Raw genomic sequence first — 12,155 nt, forward strand, 5'->3', positions numbered from 1 at the left:
TAATGTAAAGAACAGTAAAAATATTTCAAAATTGTACTGTTTTTGCTGTAATTTGGATCAAATAAATGCAGATTTGGTGAGCAGAAGACACTTCTTTAAAAACATTAAAAATATTATTGTTCAAAAACTTTTGACTGGTACTGTATATTTTATTATTATTATTATTAACAATTATAAAAATGTAATACATCTTATGAATTTGGTTATTATGGTACTATAATTAACATATCTCTGCACATGATATTACATACAGACTATATTTCTGTCACATAATAAAGTAACTCCCAAAGTTCAGTGTTTATGGCACTAAATATTTTTGTTTAAGGCAAATAATTTCATTTAGTCTAGTTTACTTGTTACAACTACCACTTTTGATACAAACCGGTCAATTGCCCACAAGCATCAAGAAAACAAAGTGTAATTGGCGGTTCAAAAAGTCAGTCAGTCAGGTCCTTCTTATCTACTTTTATTCAGCTTTTTTCTAGATTCTAGGTGTTTTTTTTTTCTGTCTGCCTGAAGATAGACTTAAAATGAGATGCCCACGGGGGGCAGCCGTGGCCTAATGGTTAGAGAGTCGGACTTGTAACCCAAAAGGTTGCAGGTTCGAGTCTCAGGTCCGGCAGGGATTGTAGGTGGGGGGAGTGAATGTACAGCACTCTCTCCACCCTCAATACCACGGCTGAGGTGAGTCCCTTGAGCAAGGCACTGTTCCCCCAACTGCTCCCCGGGCGCCGCAGCAATGGCTGCCCACTGCTCCGGGTGTGTGTTCACGGTGTGTGTGTGTTCACTACTGTGTGTGTGCACTTGGATGGGTTAAATGCAGAGCACAAATTCCTAGTATGGGTCACCATACTTGGCCTCACTTCACCTCCTCCTATTAATATCACAAGCAAAAATTGAAGCATAGCGCCATCTGCTGGTTATTTATAAGCATTAAGCATTAAGAACAAGCTGCAGTACAACCTAAAACACACCACTCCTTTAACCTCGCAAATGAACAGAAAAGTGACCAATAAAAACATTTTTTAAAAAGTGATTAAACATACCGAGAGATCTATTACATACCAGACTTCATCAGACTAAAGTGTGGCAGAATGGGTTTCTTCATTACCTGTAGGGGGTGCTGGTTGAATGGTGACTGGTGAAGGTTTCACTACAGGCAGAACTGTAGTCTGGAAAGGCTGGATGATGATCGTCTTGGTCTGAAGAGGGGTTGCAGTATGGGAGATGGGCACTGCGGTAATGAGCGGTTTAGGCTGAATGGAAATCTTGGGGCTAAACTGAATAGGCCTCTTTGCTGGCTGGAGAGGCTTCGCTGTGTGAACAAATGTACTTGTATTACAAGTAGAAGAAGACTAATGATTCAAATAAAGAAAAGACATTTTTTACATACCTTTTGACTGACTGGTCCTCTTGGAAGGCTTCCTCTCAGTGGGTGCATCAGCAAAGCCACTGGAGTCAGAGCAGACAGACAGCGGAGAGGGCTGAGAATGCCAGGAGACTGGAGACAGTGCCTCATCCTTAAAAACGTAACATGTGACAAGCATAAGCATAAGGTTGGAATATCATGAAAAACCATCAGTGCATTTACATCGAACAAAAAGAGAACTGAAAGTGCAGCCAACCATGGGAATACTCGGGTGTGAATCCAGATGGTCTGGAAGTCTACATATCACTACTTAACCGTTTGCACATATGAAACGACTGACCAATAGTCATAAAAAGCTACAGAACACCTGTGATACTACCCACTACTATCTTATGTTTTAATGCATATTCAATCATTGACTTCCTGGTTATAAAGAATCATGTTTCTTTAAACATGTAAAAATAGTTAAACTTTTAAAATGAATCTAGTCCCATGCATTTAGTTTCATTCGCCCACCCATCTATTTTCAGAAAGCATGACATGTCCTGTTGGTGTGTATGTCCCTTTACAGGATGTTGCATCATTCAGTAACAGAACAACGCATGTGAACCTTCAGTATGTTACGCAAACTATAACAAATATTTGTCAGGTTAAAAAATACACTCACTTTAACCAATTAGCTTTTTAGTTTTCTTCTCATCTAGACTGTGAGGTGACACTGAGATTCAAGTGTTTAGGTTTTTGCTAAAACAATGTGACATTTCAGTTCTTTGAAACCTTGAAAGAGACATTTTAGGTGATTTTGAACAGTCAACACACGTATTACAAAATAAGACTGGACACTTCTCTGTGTGAGAGCGATTAATTAGTTTGATGATGTGCTGAGAGCCGATTAAGACATTCGTTAACACGCTGGAGTCTTAATTAGACACCTAATTCACATGGGTGTATGTGCGTGTCTGCCCTCTTGATCTCTGAACTACAGCAGCTGGCAGGATCAGTGAAGCTCAAACACACTCCATCTGCGCCGCTGACTGATTAAGTCAATAAATAAAGACAAAAAATTGTTTTTGTGTGTATATAACAAAATAAAATAAGTTAATAAAATAAAATTAATATACAAACCCCTGGTTTTACAGACAAGGCCTGAACCTAGTCCTAGACTAAAACGTAAGTCTGAGCTGTTTTAACTGAAAGAAACTTGCACTGACTGATCTTAAAATATATCAGTGCCTTTGTTTTGTCTTAAGATGCACAACAGTAATGTTTTTTTTTCTAAGCATGTTTATGAAATTACTTAAATGTCCTAATTGCACTATGGCCTAATCCTGGCTTAATCTAAGCCCTTTTTGCGAAACCGGGCCATTAAGTATTATTTTTTAACAATTTAGTGTCTCATTAGATATTATTAAATGTTATTATATTAAATACAATACAATGCTAAAAATGTATGAACATGAAGATTTTTTATGTTTTTTTGAAGAAGTCTCTTCTGCTCACCAAGCCTGCATTTATTTGATCCAAATCACAGCAAAACAGTGAAAGTTTGAAAAAGTTTTACTATTTAAAATAACTGTTTTCTATTTAAAATTATTTTAAAATGTAATTTTTTCCTGTTATTTCAGTTGAATTTTTATTATTATTATTAAAATTTTATTTTATTATAATTCTGTTTGCTTCTCAAAAAAACATTTATTATTATTATTATTATTATTATTATTATGTTGAAAACAGCTGAGTATATTTTTTTTCAGGTTTTTTGATTAACAGAAAGTTCAGAAGAACAGCATTTACCTGAAATAGAAATCTTTTGTAACATTATACATGTCTTTATCATCAATATGATCAATGTAAAGCATACTTGATAAATAAAAGTATTAATTTCTATCATTTCTTTCCCCCCAAAAATGATACTGACTCCAAGATTTTAAATGGTATAGTGTATAATGTTACTAAAGCCTTTTATTTCAGATAAATGCTGATCTTTGGATCTTTCTATTCATCAAAGGATCATGAAAAAGGTGTACTCAAATATTTAAATATTAATATTCCTTGGGCAGAAAATCAGCATATTAGAAAGATTTCTGAAGGATCATGTGATACTGAAGACTGCAGTAATGATGCTGAAAATTTTGCTTTGTTCACAGGAATAAATTACATTTTCAAATATAATCAAATAGAGAACAGATATTTTGAATATTCAAAATATATATATTTTTTTACTGTTTTTGCAGCACTTTGGGTCAAATAAATGCAGGCTTAGTGAGCAGAAGAGACTAGTTTAAAAAACATTAAAAATCTTACTGTTCAAAAACTTTTGACTTGGAGTGTATATCTTTGTATATTGACATATGTAAAAAAATGCATGCAGTTTAGTTTCTCTGTGATTGTAAACAGTGTGGAGTCCAAAAACACTGGACACTTTTCAAGTCACGCCTTGACAAATAAGATGCAAATTTCAATGGCCAGAAATGCTAAAGGACTGCATATTTGTTTTAGGGTGATGTTTAACTCACATGTGTAGAGCACGGTGAGTGGGGCTCTACTGACGCTGGTGAGGACACCGAACTGAGCGTGTGGTTTGGTGACAGCGAGTCCACAGTTAAATCACCATCTGTGAGAGCAGATACACAGAATTAGAATGGAAAAAACAGTGAAATGAGATCTTTTGCCCAGAGAGAGTAATATGGCCCAGAATGGTGACTGTAATAAATTGCTTTGGTGATATTTGAAAGATTTCCCATAAACATCAAATTGCTATGAATTCATAGCTGCCATAGACATTCAGAAACATTTGAAAACAGTGTGCAGTTTACTGAAAACTCTAAATTAGTACCTGATCGAGGGCTACTGATTTCATTCCAGCCATCTGAGTTCCACACTGGGGGCTCAATGTCAAAGTTCAGGTCATGAACAGAGGTGTCCTAATAGAGAAAAGATGCCAAATGCTTTCAATTTATGCTTGATTTGCTTACGTTTTCTACAAATCTCTGGTTAAAGCTACAAACTTGCCAAGAAAAATAAACAAATGTGTCAGTCTTTAAAAAAATGCTATTTGATTTACAAAATGCAATTCTTTGCAGGGGTTTGACTTACATAGCCTACACTCTCCACAAGTGCCTCCAGAAGCTCATCAGCATCCCCAAGATCCTCCAGCTCATCAAACAAACTGATATCTACACAAGTAAAAGACATTGTTGTGAACTGAAGCATGGCCATAAGCACAACAAAGTAGTATAGCCAACAAACAAAGTGCTGAAAGCATGAGAACAGGACAGGAAGTCAATAATGTATCAATTTCATAATCTTCTTTTGAGTTGTGAGCTCGTAACCAGGTCAAACAACCTGCAACCATTCATCCTCAGGTGTTACATAACACTAGTAATTTGGTTTCAATTCCTTCTACATGTTAACCAAACCCTAAATGACACACTGGAATACTAGTATAACTAGATTTGCCTATTCACGGTACGATATGAGCTATAGGAATGAATATGAATATGAATATTATATGAACAAAGTAGTCCAAAACAAGTGTGTAATGATACAAAGTTAAATAAACGAAGTTGTATTGCTCATATTCTATTCATATGTCATATTCTTTCATGTTTATATGTTTAATTCAACTACATTTTAAAACTGAAGACATCAAAACAACACAACGGATGAATGGAAGACAGGCTCACTTGTCAGTTATCTACAGCAAACCGCACAGCAAAACTACTATTTACATAACGTTACATTATATATTTGTATTTATAAAGAACCTCTTTACGTAAAGACACTTTATGCTATAAGTAAATACAGAAGTTAGCGTTTATCCCGAGCATGTGCTGTAATGGATATTTCGAGAAAGTGTATCTTACCCCACTCTCCATCCTGATCGATGGAAATATCCCCCGCTTCCTTATTCATCATCGATGGATTCACCAAATCTAACATCAAATCTGACGACATTATGCTTAGAACACATTAGTAAGGATTAAAATTGAGTCCGACGAGGAACAATAGTGTCGATGAGTTTGTGTTAAGTTGTAAACACACGCAGTTCTCGATTCTGATGAAACTACATAACAACAATGTAGCAAGTACACGTCTAGTTTTACGGTAACTCTACGGGTGCCGGAGTGGGTCATACAAACGCCTTCTTGTCACAGACTTGTTGTTTTTCATCTCTACGCCACATGGTGGTAGTAGACGGTCGTCCTTCATTCGCACTCAATAAACTAGTGGCTAATTTTGGTGGATCGGTTCTTGTGAACGACTCAATTTAAAGAGCAGGTTCAAAAGCTGTTAATCCAGCGGTCCTTTGCTGTATGTCAGCACATATGCAGTTTTTATTCAGTTTTATTAATAACACCTAAATGTAGACCTTATTTTCATTCAGCTTAAACAATAAAATAACATAGCCTCACCAGCTAAATATAATTAACTCATGCCGGCGTTAAGGGGGGGCACTCGCGGCCCCCCCCCCCCCCCACACACACACACACACACAGTTTTTGATTCTTTTAATATATATCAAGAATAATTAAAATAAAGCATTGAATGTTCCATGATTTTATAATAAAAATGAGAAAATGAAAAAGTTTGTGTGTGTTTATCTTTTTATTAAAAGAGACCCTCTGGTTGCGTTGCGGGCAGCTCGTGCGTCATTGCGTCTTTAGTATGTGTAGGGGAGTGCAGGACACAACCTAACACTTTTTGAATTTCACAGTTTATTTAAATCCACGTCGGGTTTGGAGTACAATTTTTATCCACATTATTTTCACACATGTCTAGTACAAATATGTCGCTTTGTTTTATATTTACAGTGTATACGTTTTTCGTTATTTACCTCAAAAGAAAGGAACTCAAATGTGACAACATGCCCCATAGGTGTGGTACGTTGTAACACAACCATATGACAGCTTAAAATGTTATCTGATCGAATGAAAAAAATATATATACACAACAAACTAAAATATTTTGTCAATAAAATACATGTATCAACTTTATCAAATAAAGTTTTTTTTTTTTTTTTTTTTTTATAAAAATAATCTTATTTTGGAGTTTGAAAATGAACACATCGCAACAATGCTTGGAACGGCCCTGATCGCAACACACAGCTGTACAGTAGTTCAAAACAATGTGGACAAATAGATGAAACACATTTAGACATTCAGAAAACACTCCCCCACACACAGCTCTCATAGAACACGACACACATAAACCAGCCAAAATGCCTTACATTTCAGTCTTTATTCACCTGTTTCCTGTGGTTTGTCATTGTAATCCATAAAAGTAATTAGTGTAAATTGCATTACTAATGGCATAGAATAGCATATTTTAAAAACAGCGGGGCGAAACACAGTGTTACAACGTTCCCCATCTGAGCAACTGGAATATAGCACAGGTAAGTGTCTTCCGCTGGTTTGTGAAGCATTAATAAACTATCTTAACTTAAATAACAAAGATTAAAATAATAGCAGAGTTGTCTCATTTTAAATGAATTCTTAAAACTGAAATGAAAAATGTAGTTAAGCCAGACATACTTTTACTATGGTAAAATAAAGATTCAGCGATATCTTCAAAAGGCTTTTGAATGTTGGCGCACTTTTTTCTCAGCATAGTGTTGCTATGGCAACTAGTAAATACCGTAAATTTGGTTATGCCAGCTTGTGTGGAAATATTTAAACCATGCGTGTTACAACCACGTGTTAGTTTGTGCCCATGCAACGCTACCCTAATTTTATGAGTTTGCGCTTTCACTGTTTTGTTTTTTTAAGCCACGTTTTTCCAAGTTATTATTGCTGATTGTGTGCCCCCTCGTTAGATGTCGCGTGGCCCCCTGTTAGTTATGGTCTGGCGCCGCCTAGGCTAAACTCATTGCGAATTGGTCATATTCGACTCAGATTTAATATAGTGGACCGGTTCAGCTAATCTTCATCTTTAGTTTGCATTTGACAGGTAAATTATGATGAAATGTTGACATTGCGTTTAAGATTTTATTAAAGTGTTTTTTAACCCAAGCTTTAGACTTCACTTTCAGTAAAATGACTCGTTTGAATAACAAAACAATGAGCATGTTACTATTAGGTCAGTTACCCGGATGTAAACAACAGCATGGATTGCACAGTTAATGTACTACTGAATATGTTGTTCTGCTTATTTATGCTGTCTAAACCACTGAAAAAAACGTGTGGATGCTTCTAAATCATATAGAGAAGGACTTAGTAAGCAGGAAAGGGTACAATATTTTGACAATACGAAGTTATTAGGGGGCAAAGATACGTACAAGCAGTATTAATTAAAATATTAGCCTAATATTTCAACTACCTGACCGGAAATGACAAGAACAAACACGAATGTTGTCAAGATTCTTGCCCTGGAAATCCTGGTTCAGTTTGGCCAACCACAAACGGCTTTTGTTCCTCAAACAGTTTTTTGCACTCTTCTCCTTGATTTGTTATAACTTTTGGCAGTCTACTCCAAGTGTTTTTCCCGGTCTGACCGATTTGTACAGCCCAAAACATGACAATAAGTGATCATTTTCAGCAGCAATAATCAGGAAAAATATGTAAGTTCAGTTCAGTGGCATTGTTTATGTTAAGTGCCGCCAATATGGCCGATTGTTGACGTGTCGTGAAAACACTCTATTAGAGATAGTGTGGGCTATTTGCAAATATGTGACCCTGGACCACAAAACCAGTCATAAGGTTAAATTTGACAAAACTGAGATTAGGGCTGGGCGATAAAACGATAACGATATATATCGCGATAGACAAGAGATCGATATCAATAAAAAATGTGTTCGATAAAACGTTCGATATTTTGTATTCTTCGTCGGCCCGCCCAGCCCCCCTTTAACGTTCAGTTCATAGCGCCAGATCACAATAGAAGTTAAGGTTATCTTTCCTACAGAACAGGTCCATGTTGTTGTATTAAACAAACTAAATAGCCTTATGTTATTTATCTTATTTACACGACGGCATGTGATTTCTGTCTCTACATGATCGCGCGTTTACAATGTCTCCTCACAGACGGGATCGCGGACTCCATTCATAAAAACGGACTTTACTATAGGGCGGAATGCCGCGGAATTCGTCGATTTTTGGACCAATAAATCAAAAGTTGGTCTGTTAAGTGATGTTTTCTGAACAAATTTAGGGAGGAGCTCGCGCAGATAATTAACACGGCTGGTTCACCATCAGCAATCATTCCCAATCATCCCAGGAAATCCCTATAAATATCACAACATTCCTACCTTCACTATCTCTTGTTTCATCAACACTTTGGCACATCCAACCACCGAGAACATGTCCGAGATCACCTTTTATCCAGAAGATAACGCTTTTGAAGCGGCACGAGATCCCGTAGCAACCCTAGCTGCAACTCAAGCCACCACCGCCCCGCAGGATCCTACAACCGAGCCCGCGGCTGCACCACGGGGCCGCAGGCCTTCTCGCCACGCCATCACCGGCACCTTCCCCGGCGTCTTCCGACGCCTCAGCCTTCTCATCCGCTCCAGCAACAGCGAAATGGACCGTGGCAGGTCCGCGGGAAGCACTCGCCAGCCCCAGCGCAAACATCCCGCGCCGATCTACCAAAGCGAACGCCAGCCCGCCGCTCACGGCTTCGATCACAACCCAGCAGCTTCTTCAAGCCGCCGCGGTAGCGTGAGTTACCGCCGCGGTAGCGTGAGTTTACCGCAGCAGTCTGCAAAGTCCCATTCACAGCCCATGCCTCAGCACACTCCCCTTTCCTTCCCATGGCCGGCAGCGCCGCCATCCAAAACCAACGCGAACAAACATCCCTCCACTTATTGCGCAAGACCCAGCGCCCGCCACCCCCCGCCCCCTCCCCTTTCGTCCATTACAGGGATAAGCCTTTTTCACAAAATCGGAATTACGCCAACGCAGGGTAAAGTCAGTTCCGCTACAGGTCTGCGCCTATTATATTAATATACTCAAATAATGCTTCTTACCTTTTCTGTTTTGTCTGCTTTCCAAGTTGTTGTTATAATTTCAACAAAGAAACAACAATTTACTTGTTTGTAATTTATATGGGCACTCAGACCGCTACTTGTCAATATAATAAGCTCAACATAGCGCCTGCTTCCAGTTTCTGTTTTCTATCTCCGGTATTTTTAAGCGTATTTTCTCAATTTACTCAGTAATTTCCCCCGAATCACTACATGATGGTAAATTATGAAAGCATTCGACAGCATTTATATTCAAATGCATATTTCCCCAAAAATAAATTAAATGATTCTGAATCCGGATGATGCATAAACTCAGTACAACAACGTAATCCAGATCCAAAAGGAATAAAGCCATTAATCGGAGTCATCTCTTGTTTAGTGAAGAGTCATAATGCACAGCCAGCACCAAATAGACAAAATGGCAAAACTCAAAACCGTGCTGTATTATAAGTGCTAACAGACATGATTAAATAAAGTATTCGTGATGACCGGAAGCTGACACAAAGTTTTTGAAGAAATGTTTGCTATTTTTTTTTAGAGCAAACACCGGTATATATCATAGTATCTATTTTGTAAAAATAGACTTTGATTCCCGAACTTACGCTTGTTAAGTACGGCCGCTGCTGTCACCGAAAAAACTCTTACCCTGTGAGCGCCAATCCGGAAGTCAGAAACACGGAAGTGTGAAAAAGGCTAATTACGTCTAGCATGATTTCGAATCTTTTTACCGACTCGGATCTTTGTGGCTCGTTCAGCAAATGAACGAATCCTTTTTCGAGTCATTTCATTCATTCGTTGATTTTACAAAAGTCACTGTGCTTGGCTGGCCAAAGTCAGCATTGCCTCTACCCCAAAGTCATGCCCATCCACCAAGATTTGTCACCTATTCAGTGTCTGCTGGCTGAATAATATTACTTCACTGCCTCACTTCGGCTGCAGAAGCAGCCCTTAATTTTTCAACATGTTATCAGAGGCAATTTGCTGGATCCTTTCCAACAATCATGACATACAGTTTCTGGTTCATATCCTAAACGACTTTCTGATCATCTTGCCCCCCGACCCCTCCCCAGCCGCACATTTTGACTACCCAAAAGCCTTTCAGCAGACCCAAAGAGAGAATCGATAGAACGATTCTGGGGACTTCCTCACTCTTAACTAATCCAACCGTTCCAAGCAAGCTTTTAGGCCATTTAAATTTCACAATGCACATCCCTCAAGGCCGCCCCCCTTCATCTTCCATCTCCCCTTTCTCACATCCTCCGCCCACGCCCTAGAGAACCAAATATCTCTAACCGACCCATGCCGCAACTAACCCAGTCTGTGGATATCCTTCCTCAAACAATGGAACGGATAATCCTTATATAAAAACCTGATTTCTTCCCCAACTGTTATCCAACCGCTTCCAGATGCCACCCCTTCCATCGGTTTCGGAGGTGTTTTCCAAGACCGCTGGTTCGCATCCACATAACCGCCCCCCCCCCCCCCCAGCTGCCAGATTCCCGCATCAGCTATCATCCTCAGCGCTATTTTGAGCTATACCCTTCAGTCATTGCAGCTTCCCTACAGGGTAAAGAATGGCCCGTCACTAGCATCCTTGTCTATTGCGACAACGAAACTACCGTGCACCGCGTCAACAAAGGCCGCTCCCATTCCCCCACTCTAATGCCTTTTGGATTTCGGCTTGCGACCATTCATTATGAGTCAAGAAATCAATAGTTAACTCTCTTCTGCTTTTTCCTTCCAGAAATTCAGATCCTTGGCGCCGGAGGCGGACCCACTCCCGACCCCAGTACCTCCCTATTCAGAGCTGATATTCCCATAAACCACCCCTTGAGACCCCTCCTCGAAGCTTCCCTCAACTCCATCCTCCAAGCAGTTTCCCCCAGAACCCTCCAGTCCTACCTTACAGCTTGGAAATGTTTCAAAACATTCCACGCAGCTTACAAGCTATCGTTTCCCGACTTCTCCCTGCTAGCCATCACCCCCTTCATCTCCTATCTTAATGCCATCAAAAACCTCCAAGTCAGCTCCATCAAAGGATACCTTAGCGGCATCCAATTTTTCCACAAACTCCTATACGGCTCTCCTTCCACCCAAATCTCCAATTCCCAGACAGCCCTACTCATTAAAGGTATACAAAAAACCCACCCCACCCGCCCAGACACCCGCCAACCGATAACACTCAAAGTGCTATCAAAGTGCATTTCCACCCTCCGTAAAGGCTACCAATCCATCCACACCGCCCGCACGCTAGATGCCATGTTTATCCTGGCTTTTTCGGCTTCCTCAGGTGCTCTGAGCTCGCCATCACATCTAGCTTCGACCCAGCCATCCACCCAACCATTTCTGACCTAGCAGTACTAGGCAGTGAAGCCATTTCCTATTTTATCAAACAAAGCAAAACAGACCAATCCAAGAGAGGCCACTTCATTTACATTTTCAACCTCCAATCGCCCATCCAACCCTTTCAAACCCTCCTAGCCTTTTTGCAGATCATGAAATCTAAATCAAAAAAAAAAACCCTTCTGACCCCCTCTTTACAGACGATTCCAACCGTCCCGTCACCCGTTTTCTGGTTCCAGAAACACCTTAAGTCTGTATTACTCTTATCCGGCATCCCAGCCGACAACTTCTCCAGCCATTCCTTTCGAATCGGCGCAGCAACAACAGCAGCCCAAAAAAAAAAAAAAAAAAAAAAAAAAAAAAGGCCTCTCCCAGCAGCAAATCCAAACACTCGGGCGCTGGTCGTCAGAAGCTTTTAAGAGCTACATCCGATCAGACTGCTCCCACATCAAAGAAGCCCAACAAACACTGCTAAGCTAA

The 12,155-nt window shown here is 39.5% G+C and overlaps 1 protein-coding gene and 1 pseudogene across 4 annotated transcripts in view; one reads left to right on the forward strand and one right to left on the reverse strand.

Annotated features, from left to right (window-relative positions):
* atf6 (activating transcription factor 6) overlaps nt 1-5,469 on the reverse strand; it is a 51,225-nt gene extending 45,756 nt beyond the window's left edge. For all 4 annotated transcript variants that reach the window (XM_073853229.1, XM_073853227.1, XM_073853228.1 and 1 more), the window contains exons 1-6: nt 5,236-5,469; nt 4,466-4,545; nt 4,206-4,293; nt 3,886-3,983; nt 1,394-1,520; nt 1,112-1,315 (exon numbers count right to left, since the gene is read on the reverse strand). In XM_073853229.1, coding sequence (XP_073709330.1) covers nt 1,112-1,315; nt 1,394-1,520; nt 3,886-3,983; nt 4,206-4,293; nt 4,466-4,545; nt 5,236-5,326 — 688 coding nt within the window. In that variant the 5' untranslated portion in view covers nt 5,327-5,469. The remainder of the gene's footprint in view (nt 1-1,111; nt 1,316-1,393; nt 1,521-3,885; nt 3,984-4,205; nt 4,294-4,465; nt 4,546-5,235) is intronic.
* Nucleotides 5,470-8,667: 3,198 nt separating this feature from the next.
* Nucleotides 8,668-12,155, forward strand: LOC141348462 (uncharacterized; annotated as a pseudogene).

The sequence above is a fragment of the Garra rufa genome, chromosome 13 (assembly GCF_049309525.1).
Source record: "Garra rufa chromosome 13, GarRuf1.0, whole genome shotgun sequence".
NCBI lineage: Eukaryota > Metazoa > Chordata > Actinopteri > Cypriniformes > Cyprinidae > Garra > Garra rufa.